The 18457-nt window shown below is 59.3% G+C and overlaps 2 protein-coding genes across 4 annotated transcripts; both read left to right on the top strand.

Moving 5' to 3' along the window:
* The first annotated feature begins 3869 nt into the window (after positions 1-3869).
* On the top strand, positions 3870-14114 carry E4F1 (E4F transcription factor 1). 3 transcript variants are annotated; one of them, XM_065892325.1, is made up of 14 exons: positions 3870-4298; positions 6725-6873; positions 7846-7951; positions 10426-10619; positions 10717-10837; positions 11023-11175; positions 11276-11445; positions 11795-12004; positions 12279-12387; positions 12547-12764; positions 12946-13144; positions 13218-13360; positions 13432-13494; positions 13575-14114. In XM_065892325.1, the coding sequence occupies exons 1-14, from the start codon at positions 4130-4132 to the stop codon at positions 13929-13931; spliced, it is 2361 nt and encodes a 786-aa protein (XP_065748397.1). In that variant the 5' UTR covers positions 3870-4129; the 3' UTR covers positions 13932-14114. The 3 variants fall into 3 exon arrangements, with proteins under 3 accessions (XP_065748397.1, XP_065748396.1, XP_065748398.1); XM_065892324.1 differs by having other exon boundaries at positions 4130-4298; positions 11023-11181; positions 13575-13931; XM_065892326.1 differs by lacking the exons at positions 12279-12387; positions 12547-12764 and having other exon boundaries at positions 4130-4298; positions 11023-11181; positions 11795-11856; positions 13002-13144; positions 13575-13931.
* A 1162-nt stretch (positions 14115-15276) lies between these two features.
* Positions 15277-17187, top strand: DNASE1L2 (deoxyribonuclease 1 like 2). Its single transcript, XM_065892423.1, has 7 exons — positions 15277-15420; positions 15515-15603; positions 15916-15999; positions 16081-16181; positions 16258-16370; positions 16514-16765; positions 17134-17187. Exons 1-7 carry the CDS (start codon positions 15277-15279, stop codon positions 17185-17187), a joined length of 837 nt encoding a protein of 278 aa, XP_065748495.1.
* The last annotated feature ends 1270 nt before the right edge of the window (positions 17188-18457 follow it).

The following is an 18457-nucleotide window of genomic DNA, read 5'->3' as shown; positions in this document are numbered from 1 at the left end:
TCTTGCTTCTTTTGGATCAACATAATATCTGTGAAATCCATTCTTCTGTTTTTTTTTTTAATTGCCACATGGGTCATTGTAAGAATATACTCCCCTGATTTTTCTCCAGGTGATGGACATTTGGGTCGCTTCCAGTTTGGAGCTATTGTAAATAATGTCCCTATGAAGGTTCTTGTTCCTACACACTCATTTGTGGATGTGGGCCCTCATTTCTCTTGGGTATATACCTAGGAGTGGAATTGCCAGTTCATAGAGTAGGTGTATGTTTCTCCTTATTACTTTCACTAGGGCCAGGTGACAGAATAGCAGGCCCCAGCTTCCTGAGCGCTTACCCTGTGACAGGCGATCCAGACCTCCAACTCCTAGCGTGTCAAATCCCTGCTCCTCTCTTGGGCCCCAAATCTCCATAATGTCTACTCTGGACCCCCCTCACCCCCAAACCCATGAGGTAAAGCCAATAACCTCAGTACCCTTAAGGCCCTGATTGTTTACCTTCAGCCTGTTCTTTGGTCTTGGCTGGCCTGGGAACCCCTGGAGGGCAGGGGCCATGGCCCACGAGGGCAGGATATGCAGTGTTCCTGCCTGGCGCACCCACTAGCCAGGAGGGGAGCAGCACCTTCCTCCCTGTGTCTTCCCACTCAGTTTTGTGACACTGGGACTGGGAAAAACTGGATTTGACGGAAGATCACAAATCCTGCTTTACCACCCAGAAACATTCAGTGTATGTGGTTCACTGGCCAGAATGAGAAAACACTGCTCTGTCCAGCCGTAGGCTGCCTGGTGCAATACTTGCCCGGTTGCCTTGGTTTACTGGGCACTCAGTAAGCATCTAGGCACTGAGTGCTGCTCCTTACCTGCATTACCTTGTCAGAATCACAGGACAACCCTGAGAGGCAGAGACAATTAGTGTCCCCATTTACAGATGAGGAAACTGAGCCACAGAGAGTCACCAGCTGAACAATGCAGAGTTGGGATTCAACTCAGCTGACCCCAAAGCTGAGCTCTGTTTGGTTTAACATCCCCTGTAGGTTGTAGAGTCTGAGCTGGCATAGTGGGAGAGATGGAACGGCCAGTATCAAGAGAGGGGATGGCTGTGGACAAGGTCCTGAAGGAGGCTGGAAAGGACGGTGCCCTTTATTGGGGAGGACTGTCCTTGGACAAGGTGCCATGCATCTGGATGGGAGAGGAGCACAGCATGATCAATCGCTTTGTGTCCCTGACACAGAGTAGGTGCTCATTATATACCTGCGAATGGACGGCACCAGGGTCCTCCCAAGTGAGGAAGCTGGACCACAGGTGGAGTGGGGCGTGGACTTAGGTGGTACAAGGACACTAATCTTCATAGCATTGCACGGATTTGAATTGTATTAGAAAATACCAATAGCCACTGAAAATGTTTTCACAGATGTTATCACTTCCAATGAGCTAAGCAAAAAAGGGTGTCATTGAAAAAGGACTGAAGGGAATTCCCTGGCAGTCCAGTGGTTAGGACTCCGAGGTTTCACTGCCGAAGGTGTGGGTTCGATCCCTGGTTGGGGAACCAAGATCCCGCAAGCCGCACGGCGCAGCCAAAACAACAACAACAAACCCTTAAAAAAAAAAAGAAAGGAAAAAGGACTAAAGTGGCAAAAAAAAAATTGGATGCAACCTAAATAATCTTCAACATGGGATTGGTTGAACAGATTTAAGTACATCCAAGGAAGGGAGATTGAGTAGCCATCATAAAGGATGATGGAGTTCCTGTCAGGCTCTGGCCACAGAGAAGCCATTATTGACTGTCAAACACACAGTGTGCAGGTGGAGCCCACGCCGAGGGCAGGGTGGGAAAGGAGGCCATCTGGAGGAAGGAGGACTTTGGGGAAGGGAGAAGGCCTGCCCCTGGCCACTCCGCCTTCCAGTGACCTCAGGCCCACTCCTGTTGCCGCTGGTCTGCCTGGGCTTCAGCTGAGGTGGGGCCTAGAGCTCACTGGGTCAGGATTCCCTTTTCTGACCCCCAGGGAATAACCAGGCAGGAGCCCTGGCCCGTCCCTGACAACTCTGTCCTACAGGCTCTGGAGCATGGAGCAGGGCAGGTTATCTGTCTCCCCGGGGCCAGCTCCTCCTCATGTCCATCCACACCCAGGCTGTGCTCTGTCTTTGAAATCCACCCCCACTCCATTCCTCTAGTGGTCTTCCTCTTCCTCTCTGATGCTGGCTTTCCCATCACTCCCCCACACATCCTCAAGTGAGGTGTCCTCCTGGTCCTCTCTTCCCAGGTGCCCCCTAGATCCCTCCTGCTCCATAAGTACCCACCTGCTCCTCCACCTGTTTGTCCCTCTCAGAGACTGTCCATCCTAGATCTTCCTTTCCTGCACCACAGTCAGGAGGATCCTTCTGAAACGCTGTCCCTCTCTGTTTAAATGCCTGCAATGGTGAGCAAGCCCCCTGCAGAAAGCAGCCCCATTTTTACCCCAGCCTGACTTCTGGTGATCCAATCTGTGCCTCACACATCCCAGCTCCTGACAGGCTAAGGGTCCTCAGTTCCTTAGCTGGGCAGCCCCAGCATGTAGACAATCTCTGCTGGTGTCCTTCCCAGGGCAGAGCTGTCCACTCTCTGTCTGGGCCCTTGTGTCCGTGCTTGGTCTTCCCCGGAGACTGGCCTTCCTGGAGGGAACTGGGTCTGATTCACCTGAGTCTTTGGAATCTAGCACTGGGCTGAGCCACAGAGAATAACCAAGCTGGGAGAGCACGACCTGTGGGTTTCTAGCCCATGACTCTGGACAGACCTGGGTTAGATCTTTGGTCTGCCCTTGGGCAAGTGTTCCATCAGTTCTGTGCCTCAGTTTCTTCTTCAAAATGGGGATGATTGGTATCTTAAATGAGAAAATCCTAGAACGCACTTAGCTTCAAATAACTAATGCTACCTTAAAAAGAATAAAAAGAATCTGTATGCACGTGTTCATAGCAGCACTATTTACAATCGTAGATTAGGTGGAAACAACCCAGATGTAAAAAATGAAAATCAGTCTATTCATATAATGGAATATTATTCAGCCACAAAAAGGAATGAAGTACTGCTGCATGCTACAACCTGGATAAACCTCAAAAACATCATACTAAAGTGAAAGAAACCAGATGAAAAAGACCACGCGTATAATTCTGTTTATATGAAATGTCCAAAAAATGCAAATCCACAGAGAAAGAAAGTGGTTTGCTAGGGGCTGGGGGGAGGGGAGAATGGGGAGTGACTGCTAATGCGTACAGGTTTCCTTTTGGAATGATGACAACGTTCTCAACTACATGTTGGTGATAGTTGCACAACATTGTGAATGTACTGTCACTAACGGTAATTTTTATGTGTACTTACCTGCTATCTAGAGCTCGTGTGCCACAACTACTGAAGCCGGCACTCCTAGAGCCCGCGCTCCACAACAAGAGAAGCCACTGCAGTGAGAAGCCCGCACACCGCAATGAAGAGCAGCCCCTGCCCACCGCAACCAGAGAAAGCCCGCACACAGCAACGAAGACCCAACGCAGCCAAAAATAAAAATAAAAAACAAATAAAATAAAAAATAAATAAAATAAAGAATGAAAGGGTTAGTGAAGCTACCCATGAGCCATCCCCAACTCGGGTTTTCCCCTGTGGCTGGGTCAACCATCAAGGGAGGTTCTGCCACCCGAGGGGGTCGGGGGCGGGCAGCGAGCACCACTCTACTGGTCCGAGCTGGTGCGGTGTCTCGGCAGCCGCCCACTCGAGCTCGGATCGCGGCTGGGCACCTGCGGCGGCAGCACCGGCTCAGGGCCGGTCAGTTGGCGCCGCCAGTTCGCTAGAGCCTTGAAGGAGCTGCCGGAACCCAGCCCCAGCCACGCCCAGCGGGCCCTCCCAGGCCCCGATCCTCCTCCTGTCAGTCCTCTCCACCGTAACTACACCACTCCCAGCAGTCCCGCCCCGTCTCTTCTCTCCCTGAGCTTGGCCCCGCCTCTGCGGTTCCAGGCCACACCCTTAGGACTCCGCCCCGCCTCCTGCCAATCAAACCCATCCTGGGCTCCGCCCCATCGCCCTCCTCCCGTCCTCTCGCTAGCCTTGGCGCGGCCCGTTGTTATGACGACACGGTCGTAAATCCGCCATCTTCCTGCGGCGCGTTGCGACATGGAGGGCGCGATGGCAGTGCGGGTAACAGCCGCGCATACGGCAGAAGCCCGGGCCGAAGCCGGGCAGGAAGCGGGCGAGGGCGGGGTCGCGGCGGCGGCGGCGGCGGCGGCGGCGGCCTTGGCCCCCGGTGGCTTCCTTGGCCTCCCGGCGCCCTTTAGCGAGGAAGGTAACAGGGCCGGACGGGGCCGGGAGCGGCCAGGGTGGGGACGGCTCAGCTTGGCTGGTGGAGGCCCCGAGGGCCTGAGCTGATGGCGCGACAGACCTTCCCAGGCCCGGTTCCTTGCAGACCTCACATGTCCCCACGACACCCCTCATAGCCTTCCACGAGCCCCCTGGTTTCCTCAGACCCTCAGGCCTAACCCTGGCGGGGCGCCCATAACCCCCGTGGGCCCCAGTGCCCACCCGCGGATACTCACCTGTGTCCAAGCCACCGGGGCTGTCAGTGTAGACCTCGGCGATCGCCTCCACTGCCTGCCCCGCCCTCAGGCCAGCGGCCCGGCCCCCCTCTGCCTCCCAGTCTCGACAGGGCCCTGCCCTCCTCCGCGCCCCCTCCCACTTCACCTGATGGGCCACTGGGGCCCTGGCCGGGGTGTGACTGGAGGCTCCGGGAGGGCGGGGCCTCGGGTCTTTCCAGCACCCGGGGGGAGGCAGCAGAGCCCAGTGCTGGAAAGCTGCAGCCATTTCTGTCCCAGACCTGCCACTTTCTAGCTGTTTGATCCTGGGCAGGTAACCACATACCTCTCTGAGCCTCCATTTCCCCTTACAGAACAGGGATGCTACTGTTGAGGATAATGTATCGAGTACTTTCCATGCATCAGCCTTTTTCATTCTCAAACCAGCCCTAGATGCCATTATTATTATTACTATTATTATTCCCATTTTGTGGATGAGGAAAATTGAGGTTCAAAGATGTGAAAGTGACCAGGTCACCCAGCTAGTAAGTACCAAGGACTTGTTGGATACCAGGATTGTGTGACTCCTCAACCCACTCCCTTAACTTCTGGGTTCTGCTGCCTCATAGGATGGTGGTGAGAATCAAAATAGAGGATGTATGTGAATCTCTGAGAACAGTTCTGGGGACACACAGGGGCACTGATAGCTTTTGGAGACAGAATTCTGGTCTCTACCCTCTGAGCTTGTCCCAGGAAGCTTTAGACTGGGCCGGGCAGGAGGGGGTTGGTGGTGATATTGGGGTGGTGGTCTTTGTCCCCACAGGATTTGTAATTCTCAGTACATCATTTCTTGCTCCTTATTCCAGCTTGGGTAGGTAGCTTGGCATGGGGGGCAGTGCTACCCGCAGAGGGGTCTCTTTGGAGGTTGCTCTGCCCTGCTGGGCTTACCCAGGACCTTATCTCACTCAGTGTTACAGGGGCTGGGTGTGTCCCCTTCTGTGGTGGGGATTCCTTCAATGGCAACACGCTGGTGCTGAGTCAGACTTGGGGAGTGGGGTGGGAGGGTTAGGAGGGTACAGTCACCTCAGTGCTTGGCTTGTGACTGTGAACCATCTGGAGGGGACCGTCCTCTGTCAGGTGGCCTTCTGTGAGTCTTGGCTGTGGTTTGGCCCTTTGCTCATTAATCCAATAGACATCAACTGGGCTCCTTCTGTCCTCCAGGCCTGGGTTTGACCTTGATGTGGGACTGCAGTGAGGTGATGGGAACTGGCAGACGTTTATGAAAGCAGAAGGAGCATCTCCCTATCCCTTGGGGTAAACAGCAGGGTGTCTGGGGTAGACCCTCAAGTTCAGGTTCTGGCCCCAACACTCACCAGCTGGGTGGCCTTGAATCTCAAGTTGTTTTTCTAGAGAGGGAATAGTCACTTCTATTTCCTCAGGGTGCTGGCCGGATTTGCTGTTGGCCCCAGTAAGATGCCCAGCACATAGTAGGGGACTCAGTGAGCCGGAAGTCTCTCCTGCAGGACCTGGGGCAGGCACTGGCTGGTCAGCCCAGATGGTGAGGGGCTCAGGTGCGGTGGCCCATGGCCCTGGGGTGTGGAACCCCTCTGGGAAGTCCCACCCTGCGCGTCTTCACCAGAGTAGGGAGGTGCCACCTGTTTGGAACCAGTGAAGCAGAAGTCAGAGTGAGAAAAGAGTGGTCATGGATTGAGGGTGCCCTACCTCTCCCATGTTTGCTGAGGACTGGCCTCTCAGCTAGAGCTTGTACACACACACTGAGTCAGCCCATTTTACAGATGAAGAAACAGATCCAGACCTGGTCACTGAGGTGCCCAAGGGCACATGCAAACCCCAACCAGTCTTAAACCCTGGTCCTCCACTGTCCCCAAACCAGCTTGGCTGAATCCCTCTGCCTCCCAGCTGCTCCCTGGGCCTCTCTCCCCTTATCTCTGAAGTAGGGGCTTTGGATCCCTACAGCCTAAGTGCATGGTCGGGGTTATCCCCTGCTGGATGCTGCTCTTCCTAGGTTGGGCACTGCTGTAGACCCCCGGAGAAGGCCTGGGACCCTGGGCTCCCAAGAGTGTTCTCAGCCCCTTTGGGAGGGCTGGGGAAGGCATCTCTGGTTCTGATGCCACCCTTGGGTGCATCTGCCTGGGGCTGGAATCCCTCCCAAGCCCCACTGACCGCAGGCTCGTTGCAGATGAGGATGACGTGCACCGATGTGGCCGCTGCCAGGCGGAGTTCACCGCCTTGGAGGACTTTGTTCAGCACAAGCTCCAGAAGGTCTGCCAGCGGGTGCCCCAGGAGGCCCTGCCTGCCACCAATGCTACTGCGCTGCTGGGTCAGGAGGTAGCATCCCCCTACTGCCATTGCACACATGCGTGCCCTCCACCCCGCCCCTCGGCGGACAGCAGGATGAGGAGGTGGAGGCATGTCGAGACGGACCTGTGCCACCGGGGTGGGCAGAGGGCAGGCAGCCGGCTGTGGGTGGGTGACTCCTGGCGGTGCTCTGGGCTTTCCCGGATGGCCTGGGATGCGGGCCCTCTCAGCAGCCTCTGGTTGAAGCCTGCACAGTTGGGGCCTAGTGTCCCTCCTTTTTTGAAGCCTGAGGGCCTGTCCTGGCTTAGGGATATCATGGTGGCTTTTGTCCTTTTGTCTCCTGTCTTGTACATATGGTTCCTGGGGATCCCACAACTCTGTCATAAAAATGGCCAACTTTGTTGCACTCGGTGTGTACTCGGGCTGTACACGCACAGTCCTACTGAGGCCCATGTCACCCCTGTGGGCTGGGCACTCTTGTCATCCTCGTCCTATGGAAGTGGGAAAGGAGACTCCAAGAGAAGTCAGGTGCCTCTGGTCACCCCGGGAATGGCCCAGAGGAGTGGGCCCAGAATTGTCTTACTCTGACTCTGTGCTCTTTTCCTACCCCTCCCAGAGGTGTCCTCTCCTCCAGAAGGCCCCTGGCCTCACATCCCTGGGGGCCCTTTGCCCCGATCACCTGGCTGGGCTGTAGATGGAGGTGCTCACCTTCATCTCTGCAGAGCCAGCTGAGCCTCAAGCTGGAGCTTCTAGTCACTTCATCCTGGAGTCCTCCCTGAGGGTGCTCAGGGCTCCCCATGGGGCCCTTGGTGGCTGGAGGCATTAGAGTGATGGGGCCGACCCCTGGGCCTGGGGTGGAGGGTTCAGGCTGGGAGTCAAGCTCAGAGCAGTGGTCCGTTGGGGGAGATGAGAGGCCCCACCTCAGCCATCCTGCATGGACATAAACCTGAGCTCTGGAGCCCTGGAGACGAGTCTCCTCTGTCCCCTGTCACCCAATGGCAGGTGGAGCCAGCAGCAGCAGGCTCAGAGGAGCCCATCACCATGGCCCACATCGTGGTGGAGGCAGCCACTCTCACGGCAGACATCAGCCACACTCCTGACATTGTCGGTAAGCTGGTTTGGCCCCACCATGGCTGTTCACGTGTGGCTTTCTCAGTGCTGAGGCATTGCTGACCTGTTAGTCATCCGCGGTCAAGGCTGGAAGCTGGGGACCTCTGCTGCCTGTGCCCCTCTGCTGTCCCGAGAGCAAAGCCTGGCTGAGGAGGGGCTGAGACCTTGTGTGCACCTTCACCAGGGCAGGGCCTGCAGCAAGAGCAGGCATTGGCCACCAGGCCCTGCCCTGCCCAGAAAGCGGAAGCCCAGAACCTGGGCAGCCCTGGGGGACACCTGGGCCTCGGGGAGTCTTCACTTTGTGCATAAATCATCAGCTGGCTGCTCTCTCCTGCTGCTGCCCCGGACTGTCTCTGCCCTGGTTCTTCTGGAATCTTCCCTACTTTTTTGCCACACTCCAACCCCAACCCTGGTTCCTAATTCCCAGCCCACAGTTGGCTCTGGAGGGTCAGGCTGGGGTGTGCGTGGGGTGCACCTGCTGCTCCAGCTCCGCCCTGACCTGCAGCCCGACCTTGGCCTTCACCTCCCCAGTGCTCACTCCCTCCGGCGTGGGGGCGGCGATTCCTATCCTGATTCTCACATGGCCTATAAGAGCATACAACGCCAAGTCAGGCTCTTTGATGGCTTTTTTAAAGTGCAGTAGGGCAGGGAGTGTTGGGGTGTTGAGAGGTCTGGATTGGGTCATGTGCTCCTTAATAGGAGGCAGGTGAGCGTGCAGCTGGGACATTCAAAGGGCAGCCCAAGGGAGCCGGGGGCTGGGTGTGAGTGTGGCAGTGCAGGGAGGCTGGGCTGGGCCTGATGGCACGGGAGGTTGGGAAGAGAATGGGCAGGGGCCTTGGCAGGGACGTGAGTAGGTGACTGGACAGGAAGCAGGTTTGGGCAACAGGTAGAACTTGGCCTTGGGAAGCCCTTGGGACCAGCTGGAGTAGGAAGAGGTGGGGAGGCGACCTGGGGGAGGGGAACCTCAGAGCAGGCTGTTCTGCCAAGGTCCCATCCCAGGGAAGCTACAGGACCTGTCCCTGTCTCCACACTGTCTTTCCCCTGACATTCCTGTGGACGAGGACGATTGCCTGTTGCTCCTCTGGAATAAGAGGGCTGACGTGGGAGGTGGGGCCATGCCCAGCCCTGGTGTGGAGTTTGGCTTCTTGGGTGGTGGTGTCATATGGGAAAACAGTTTCCCTGGGTTCAGGCAGCATCTCCAGGCTCTGTCCCCCTGGCTAGCCAGGCCCTGCCTACTATCCAGCCTCCAGCTGGCCCAAGCCCGCGGCTGGGCAGCTCCTTGTGCTCCAGGGGCTCCTCTCTGGGCACCCGCAGCCTCTCTTGCACCCTTGGGAGTTTCCCCTTTGGGAGTTTCCCCTTTGCAAGCATCCTGGGTACCCCAAATGTCCCTTTGGCGTCAGCTGCTCAGCGATCTGGAGCCCAGGCCAGAGTCCTAAACCACCAGCTGCTGGCATCACAGGGCTGGGGGTTCTCAGTCCTTGCTGGGCTGGGGGGTGCAGTTCCCAGGGACTGCACAGGGGGCTGGATACCCACTGCAGGCTCTCCTGCCTCTTCCCTGGAAACAAATATGCATTCTGTTTCTGGACTCAGGGCAGCCACGTTCCCCCCTTCTCTGACCCCTCTGTCTGCTGTGCCACACTCAAACTCAAGTCCTAGCCTGGCAGAAATCCCTGTTCTTTTGGAAACTCACTCCTGAGCGGGAGGAAAGATAAAGCTTCAAGCATGTCAGCTAGGGCAGGGAGGAGAGGTGCCCTTAATTGTTTGAGTCACAGCACTTCCGTTCTGTTTTGGGAAAATGGCTTGTCAAAACATGATGCCAGCCTGATTGAGATGGTTTCTAAGAAGCGGCTTCACAACCGATTGCCACGTGTTGTTTTCATGAGCAGAAATTGTGAAGTGTGTTTACAGCTTAGCTTTGCACAGTGTCAGATTTCTTCAACCCCCATGAGAGCTGCAAAAGCACAGCCTTCCTTCCTCAGACTGTCCTAGGCGTGTCGAGCGCTTCCTCTCCCAGGCTGGGTCTCTTGCCTTCCTGTCTTGAAACCGATGCTGGTGGGTGATCCCCAGAGGCATTTCCTTCTCACATTAGCCGGAGCCGGAGCAGCGAGGGGGCCGATGGTGGCGAGTTGGCCTGTCCACTGCCTCTGTGCCGGAACTCTGCCGCCCTTGGACACAGCGGGACCCCTGTGCACATCTAGTCGTGCGTGCCTCTTGGCTGAGGGGAGGGGGCATCCGTGCTCATGGTGGGTTTCCCTGCTGAACACTTTCTGGAGGCCTGGAACTCCTCTGGGCAGCTCCATGGAGTCAGAGCACAGTACTCCCACCCTTTTAGGCTGAGCAGGCGCCATGTGCTGGGGCTGGGGGTTGGTCAAGACAACTCCACTGTGCCACAGCAGTGTCCTCGGGCTGGGATCCGAGGAAGCAGCAGGGCCCGTGGCATCCCAAGGCTCAGGCCCATCTGCCTCTCCTCAGGTGGTGGACACATCAAAGAGGTCATCGTGGCCTCTGAGGCGGAGCCGGGGGACAGCGGGATGGCAGAGGCCCGGGGCAGCCCCAACTGTCAGGGGCCTGGACTCTCTGGGGAGGGTGAGCAGGCCCAGGTCAAGCTGCTGGTGAACAAGGATGGCCGCTACGTGTGCATGCTGTGCCACAAGACCTTCAAGACGGTGAGGCCCTGGGGCCGCGGGCGCACTGGCTGTGGGAGCCAGGCCTTCCCGCTCCTGCCCAGGGAGGTGCCTGAGCCTCGCCGCCCCTCCCCCACAGGGCAGCATCCTTAAGGCCCACATGGTCACCCACAGTAGCCGAAAGGACCACGAGTGCAAACTGTGTGGGGCCTCCTTTCGCACCAAAGGCTCACTCATCCGGCACCACCGGCGGCACACAGGTGAGCCGGCCTCGGGCCTGGGGCCGGGAGCTGCACAGCACGCTGCCGCTGGCCCTGGGGGTGCCCCGGCTCCTAGGCTTCGTGGCCCCTTCCTCCTGGTGGTACTGAGGCTGTGGTTCCAGGCCTGCCTTCCCCTCAGCACCAAGCCAGCATCCCACCCGAGGCTGACGCCATTCTCTCTGCAGATGAGCGTCCCTATAAGTGTGCCAAGTGTGGAAAGAGCTTCCGTGAGTCGGGTGCGCTGACCCGGCACCTCAAGTCTCTCACCCCGTGCACGGAAAAAATCCGCTTCAGCATGAGCAAAGATGTGGTTGTTGGCAAAGAGGACACTCCCACAGGTCAGTGTGGTCGGGGGCTCCCTGCCCCGGCCCTGGCTGCTCTCTGAGTGCCACCCTGGTTGGGTGTTTCTTCATGGACTCTCTTGATTCTGCCTTAAAGGGCCTGGTGCCTCCACCGTGGGGACTGTTACATCATCGGCAATGACAGGTGGGCCCATGGAAACTTCGCCTGTGATTCACCTGGTGACAGATGCCAAGGGCACTGTCATCCACGAAGTCCACGTCCAGATGCAAGAGCTTCCCCTGGGCATGAAAACCCTCACCCCAGAGGTGGGGATAGGTCAGGGGAGGCCTTTGTCTGCTCAGCACCAGGCTCTGTTCTGGACACTGGCTCCATTGGGAACAGGACTGACATGGGCCTGCCTTCCTGCTGTTCAGTCTGGTTGCTGGGTGGGGAAATGGGAGACCCAGGTCATGGCAGGGAGGGGCAACGGAGAGTGAGCTAGGGATGAGGTGGGGCAGGGGAAGGCAGGTGGAGTGGGCTGTGGGGCTCCCAGGGGCATTCCTGAGTGAAGATGCCGGGTATGCACGGGGGCCCCTGGGGCTGCCCTGTGCGGTGGTGGCGGGTGGGTGCTGCGTGCCGGGCTGCCTGGCCAGCCTCCCTTTGCCTCCCCTGCAGCCCCCCGGCCCCGAGGAGCTTCCCTGTTCCAGCGAGGGCAGCCGTGAGAACCTGCTGCACCAGGCCATGCAGAACTCCGGCATTGTCCTTGAGCGGGTCCCTGGGGAGGAGAGAGCCCTGGAGCCAGCCCCTCCCACTGTGTCCAGTCCCCAGCCCCTGGGAGATGGTCCCCCAGAACTGCCGCTGCTGGAGGTGGAACAGGTAGAGACAGTAGGTGCCTGTGCTGCCGGCGTGCCCCTTCTGGGGGGCTGGACCTTGGGTACAAAGTCACCATGCTATCCTGGCCGCCACCAGCCTCCTTGCTGTGCTCCCTGCGGTGGAAAGTTGCATCACTGTCTGCAGTGACTTTGTCCCCTGATCTGTTTATCGCCTTCCTTGGGCCCATTATGGAGCCTCCCAGGGTCAGGGTGCCTCGGTCTGGCCTCCACGGTGCTGCTTGGGCCCAGCCCACAATGGGTACTAGAGGTGTGCTGTGGTCCCCCAGCAGGTGGCCAGTGAGGCCTCAGCTGTGCCCAGGACCCACCCGTGCCCTCAGTGCAGTGAGACCTTCCCAACGGCGGCCACCCTGGAGGCCCACAAAAGAGGCCACGCAGGTGGGTGGCAGGATGGTGGGGGTACTGGGCAGTGGACAGCCGTGGGTAGCCAGGAGGGGCTCTCGGGTGTGCTGTGGATGGTCAGGGTTGCCTGTGGGCAGGTGGCTAGGGTGGCACCCTCGGGTGGTGGTCCCGGCCTGACACGGAGTGTGGCCCCAGGGCCGAGGCCATTCACATGCCCGCAGTGTGGCAAGGCCTTCCCCAAGGCCTACCTGCTCAAGAAGCACCAGGAGGTGCACGTGCACGAGCGCCGCTTCCGCTGTGGGGACTGCGGGAAGCTCTACAAGACCATCGCCCACGTCCGCGGCCACCGGCGTGTCCATTCAGATGAGAGGCCCTACCCCTGTCCCGAGTGTGGCAAGTGCTACAAGACCAAGGTGGGCCCCTGATCCCCCATCTATGGGCTCCCTGCTCCCTAAGCCAGATTTGTCCCTTGTTCCGTGCCCCCAGACCTCCCTCCTCACCCCTCACCTGACAGCCTGCTCAGTCCTAACCGGGGCCCTCAGAGGGGGCTGGGAGAGCCAAGGCCAGGCTGGCCCTGATGGTGGGTCTCCACAGAATGCCCAGCAGGTGCACTTCCGGACACACCTGGAGGAGAAGCCGCACGTGTGCCCATTCTGCAGCCGAGGCTTCCGGGAGAAGGGCTCGCTCGTGCGGCACGTACGGCACCACACGGGCGAGAAGCCCTTCAAGTGCTACAAGTGTGGCCGCGGCTTTGCTGAGCATGGCACACTCAACCGGCACCTGCGCACCAAAGGTAGGGCCGGGAGGTGGCAGGGACGGGGTGGGGGGCCGCGGCCGGCCAGCACTGACCGAGCTCCCTGCCACAGGGGGCTGCCTGCTGGAGGTAGAGGAGTTGCTGGTGTCCGAGGAGAGCCCTGCAGCGGCTGCCGCCGTCCTCGCTGACGACCCGCACACCGTGTTGGTCGAGTTCTCATCCGTGGTAGCCGATACCCAGGAGTACATCATCGAGGTGGGTATGGGGCCACCAGGGTTCGGATGGGGCCTGGGGCGGGCAAGGCTGACTTCTGATCCTCCGTCCAGGCCACTGCGGATGATGCAGAGACCAGCGAAGCCACGGAGATCATCGAGGGCACCCAGACAGAGGTGAGAGGCTGGGGGATGGGCGGGGGGGGTGGCCTGGCACCCTCACCAGACTCATGGGCTGAGCCTTGAGCCACCCACAGGTGGACAGTCACATCATGAAGGTAGTGCAGCAGATCGTGCACCAGGCCAGCGCCGGGCACCAGATCATCGTGCAGAATGTGACCATGGACCAGGAGGCAGGGCTGGGCACAGAGGCAGCTGCTGCCGACACCATCACTATCGCCACCCCCGAGAGCCTGACGGAGCAGGTGGCCATGACGCTGGCCTCGGCCATCAGCGAGGGCACTGTGCTCACAGCCCGCTCGGGTACAAATGGCGCCGAGCAAGCCACTGTGACCATGGTTTCATCGGAGGACATTGAGATCCTGGAGCATGCGGGAGAGCTGGTCATCGCCTCGCCGGAGGGCCAGCTTGAGGTGCAGACGGTCATCGTCTAACATGGGCGCCTGCAGGGTCCTGGGGGGCTGGGCTGGGGCAGGGGGTGAGGACCCCGAGTGCCCTGCCCTTGCCTGCCTGGCCGAGTACAGAGAAGATGGGCATAGAACTCAGGCGTTCAGAGGAGATGTGGAAGTGTAAATACACAGAGTTTTTGGTTGCTTTACAATAAAACATGAAAACCCGCCGCTTGTGATGTTGCGGCAGTGGCAGCCTCAGGGGCTGGTGCCACTGCCCTGGCAGGTTCCTCTGTGGCAGCCCCTGCCCGCCCAGGGATCCCAACAGGGCTGGCGGCACCTTGGCAGTGTGTGGGTGTCATTGGTATGTGGACAGGCAGCCTCCTGCTGCTGCCTTGCCCAGCTGGAGCTGTGACCCCAGCTTCCTGAGGTCCATAGAGGTGGGTGGGAGGGGATGCTGCTTCCTAGCCTCCAACCCTGCGGCCTCCCTGGGGCCGGGGAATGAGAGTGGGAGACCCAGGAGTCTCGGCTTTTTACCTTGAGGTGACAGCACGTGGAGAAGCAGCAGGAGATGCTGGGCCACAAATGGGGCCGGTCTTTCCTGATTGTGTTGACTTAGCTTCCCTGAAGAGATGCAGCTTGAGGGAGATTCTGGGTGACCTAGTTTCTCGGGGGCAGGGACAGGAGCAAGACCTGGACCGTGGGCATGTCTGGTCCTCTTTTCCAGTCCTGATGTAGCTCTTGGGCTGGCAGGGCCTTCGCAGTCCCTGTTCTAACAGGCTTGGGGGCACCAGAGCAGTCTCAAGGTGGATCCCCTGCCGCCTTGCCCTGCGGGGGGTGGGGTGGTCTCTGTGGGAATGGGAGCTAGGAGTTACAGTGTCCAATTCGTGGAGGGGGCGGGACCCAGTGCAGTCCCGGCCCCTCCCTAGACCAGGCTTTCAAATACTCACGGAGCTGGGGCGCCAGAGCTGCTGCTAGACCAAGCCCTTGCAGTCTGTCCTGTGCTGCAGACACACCCCCAGCTGGGACCTCTGACTTCTACTGGGACCCAGATCCTAAGCCTCTGACACAGCCAATCCACATCCCTCAGGTGAGTCTGGGGGGGCGAGGTACTGAGCCGGGGGCTGGATGTGAATGGAGTCTCAATATTTGGGCCTCAGTTTCCCCACGGAGAACGGCCACGGCCGTAAGCCCAGCCCACCACCTTGGGGAGACCTGGAGAGTGGCAGGGGGAGGATATGCCTTCCTGCCAGCCACCAGAGGGTGGCAGAACCTGCCCAGCCCCCGCGTCCCAGCAGCCGGGACTGAGAAGGCTGGCCTGGTGTGTCCGATTCCACGTCCGCGCTCACGCGGGCTGTGTTTGTCCCTCTAAGCCCGCCTGCTTTGCGCCATGGGCGGGCCCCTGGCCTTATTGGCTGCGCTCTGGGCGCTAGGGGCTGCAGGAGACGCGGCGCTGCGCATCGGAGCTTTCAACATCCGGAGCTTCGGCGACAGCAAAGTGTCGTACCCGGCCTGCAGCGGCATCATCGCGCAAGTGAGGCTGGGGACCCTGGGCGGGGTTGCAGCTGGGCTCCGCGGGCTAATTTGCCGCGCACACGTGACCCCGCACCTGCCGGCCCCTCCCCCAGATCCTGGCTGGCTATGACATCACGCTGGTGCAGGAGGTGCGGGACTCCGACCTGAGCGCCGTATCCGCGCTCATGGAGCTGATCAACAGGTATGGCGGGGGATTCCCTGGTGGCACAGTGGTTGGGAGTCCGCCTGCCGATGCGGGGGACGCGGGTTCGTGCCCCGGTCCGGGAGGATCCCACATGCTGCGGAGCGGCTGGGCCCGTGAGCCATGGCCGCTGGGCCTGCGCGTCCGGAGCCTGTGCTCCAAAACGGGAGAGGCCGCAGCAGTGAGAGGCCCGCGTACCGCCAAAAAAAAAAAAAAAAAAAAAAAAAAAAACAGGTATGGCGGGCAGGGCCCAACGTGGGCCCAGGTCTCCGAGCGATGCCTTGACCCCGGGCTTGGCCGGTGTCTCCGCAGCGTGTCCAGGCACGAGTACAGCTTCGTGAGCAGTAAGCCCCTGGGTCAGGACCAGTATAAGGAAACGTACCTGTTCGTCTACAGGTGAGGGGCGGGAATGCGGGGGAGGGGTGCGCAGGGCAGGAGGGGGCCCACTTGGGGCGCCCACTCACCCTCTACACCCAGGAAGGACACAGTATCGGTCGTGGACACGTACCAGTACCTGGACCCGGAGGACGCCTTCAGTCGTGAACCTTTCGTGGTCAAGTTCTCGGCACCCGGGTCAGGTGAGGCCCTGCCCGTCCCGCAGGCCCCGCCCGTCCTGCAGGCCCCGTCCCAGCCCCTGACATCTACCTCCTGCAGCTGCCGAGGAGTTAGTGTTGATTCCGCTGCACGCGGCGCCGCACCAAGCTGTAGCCGAGATCGACGCGCTCTACGATGTGTACCTGGACGTGATAGACAAGTGGGGCACCTACGTAAGCCCCTATGTCCGTGCGGCCCCGCCCTGCCCAACGGCCCAGGGTCCCGGAGGTGCGCCCTGGGGATCGGCCACAGGCGTGAGGCTCTGCGCGCGCGGCCCCTCCCGCAGCCTCAGACCCAGTTCCGCGGTGCCCCACAGGACATGCTGTTTCTGGGCGACTTTAACGCCGACTGCAGCTACGTGCAGGCTCAGGACTGGCTGGCCATCCGCCTGCGCAGCAGCGAGGTCTTCAAGTGGCTCATCCCGGACAGCGCCGACACCACGGTGGGCAACTCAGACTGTGCTTACGACCGCATCGTGGTCTGTGGTGCCCGCCTGCGCAGCAGTCTGAAGCCCCAGTCGGCCGCCGTATACGACTTCCAGGAGGAATTTGGCCTGTACCAGGTTCAGGCGAGTGCTGGGCCCAGTAGGAGCAAGGCCCAACCTCAGTACACCTGGCACTCCCCTCCCTGCACTGTTTATAGAAAAGGCCCTTAGAGGTTCAGTTCTGGCTGAATGGAACAAATCTGGGATGGCAGTACAGGAAGCTCTTTACCTCCCCAGAGTGGGGTCCCGAGGCCATGCTCCCACCGAACCCGCACAGCTGTGGGATGGATAGCCCAGGCCTCGCTGGTCTGTTCCCCCACCTCCAGATGCAGTGGTTTGTGGACACCCAGTGGGCCCCTTCCTGGGGGGAGATGGGGCAGTTTTCTAGGGTGGAGCCTGAGGGAGGACTGGCTGCTCAGCAGGGCCTCAGAGTTGGCCCCTTCTCCCTTCAGGCCCTGGCCATCAGTGACCATTTTCCTGTGGAGGTGACCCTCAAGTCCTACTGACAGCCCTGAAGCCTGGCCAGGGCAGGCTGCCTGCAGACTCTGGCCACAAGGAGGAAGCCCCACAGGGCTGCAGGGTAGGGTCAGCTGGGCCTGGACAAGTGATGGGACTACTCCGAGCCTGTTTCCCCATCTTGAAATGGGCTGCCACCACTACCTCATAAGGTTGTGAGAAGCACCTCGTAGAGCACTGGGCACACAGCTGAGCTCAATAAACAGCAAACACTCAGCCAGGACCACACACACGTGTTGGCTCCGACGCCTTCATGTCCTTTCTTAGGACTCAGCTCTTCTGGGGCACAAACCTTCATCTTGCAGCCAAGCAGGTACCCGGTCCCAACCCATTTAGGGGACAGGGACAGCCTGGCCTGCCCATTCCACATCCTGCTGGGAACTGACCACCTCCAGACCAGGTTGGCTCCAGAAGGCAGCTCCTGTGCTCACTGGCTGAAGCTCCCTGCTCTTTCTTTGTGCAAACTAAATGCTTTCAAGCACCTGTACTGAGTGCAGCTGGGGGTAAGTGCTCACACAGGTAGGGTGGATGTGCGAGGCCAACCTCCCAGTCTTCAGTGTTCCTCCCATGGCCCCGGTTCCCAGGCCTGCAGGCCACTCACAGGCACTTGTGTATGAGGGTCCTTTCCTACCCAGCACTGCAGTTGGCGGGGGGGGGGGGGGGGGGGGGAGTCAAGAAGGCTGGCCCCCTGCAACCAGCCAGCTGGCGGCGCTGGGACATGTGGAGAGCCTCCTCACTGGTGAGGAGGCAGGTTGGGTTAAGGTCCTGTCCACAGAACCTGAACAGCTCACGGTGGTACAGCCCCTTCAAAGGTGCCTTCCTGGTAGCTTCTTCCTCAGGAGCCCTGGGCTGGGCAAGGACTCAGCAGGGAGGACAGTGGCCTGCACCCTGAGTAAACCCATCACCTGAGGATTGGGAACAAGCAGAACTGGGGTACACAGTGTAAATGACAGGGGCCCGATGAGGTTTCTGGTTTTCGAAGCGTCTCACCTTTGGCAGGATTTAACTGGCCTGAATTGTATGGGAGGGAAAAACCTTTGTTTCAAGAATCTGAACAAGCTTTTCTTGTTAGATCTTTCTAAAGTCAGATTTAGGACACCTGTAATGTAAAATGCCTCCCTCCTCCCTCTCCAAGTCACCCAATTTCTCTGAAATTTATACAGGCTTTCCATCCAAACAAAAAACCATGGCAGCCCAAAGGCTTTTCCCTTTTCCTTTTCTTGTGTGGCTTGCCGGGGCCCACAACTACCTGGCCTTAGG

Source organism: Phocoena phocoena, chromosome 15, assembly GCF_963924675.1.
Source record: "Phocoena phocoena chromosome 15, mPhoPho1.1, whole genome shotgun sequence".
NCBI classification, from domain to species: Eukaryota; Metazoa; Chordata; class Mammalia; order Artiodactyla; family Phocoenidae; genus Phocoena; species Phocoena phocoena.
This window is presented reverse-complemented; position numbering and strand designations above follow the sequence as displayed.

Coding starts and splice junctions, on each gene's coding strand:
- E4F1 (XM_065892324.1), top strand. CDS start 4,130: ATGGAGGGCGCGATGGCAGTGCGGGTAACAGCCGCGCATACGGCAGAA. Junction 11,446..11,794: donor TGAAAACCCTCACCCCAGAG/GTGGGGATAGGT, acceptor CCTCCCCTGCAG/CCCCCCGGCCCCGAGGAGCT. Junction 13,145..13,217: donor CCGGCACCTGCGCACCAAAG/GTAGGGCCGGGA, acceptor TCCCTGCCACAG/GGGGCTGCCTGCTGGAGGTA.
- DNASE1L2 (XM_065892423.1), top strand. CDS start 15,277: ATGGGCGGGCCCCTGGCCTTATTGGCTGCGCTCTGGGCGCTAGGGGCT. Junction 15,604..15,915: donor CTCATGGAGCTGATCAACAG/GTATGGCGGGGG, acceptor GTGTCTCCGCAG/CGTGTCCAGGCACGAGTACA. Junction 16,182..16,257: donor GTTCTCGGCACCCGGGTCAG/GTGAGGCCCTGC, acceptor TACCTCCTGCAG/CTGCCGAGGAGTTAGTGTTG.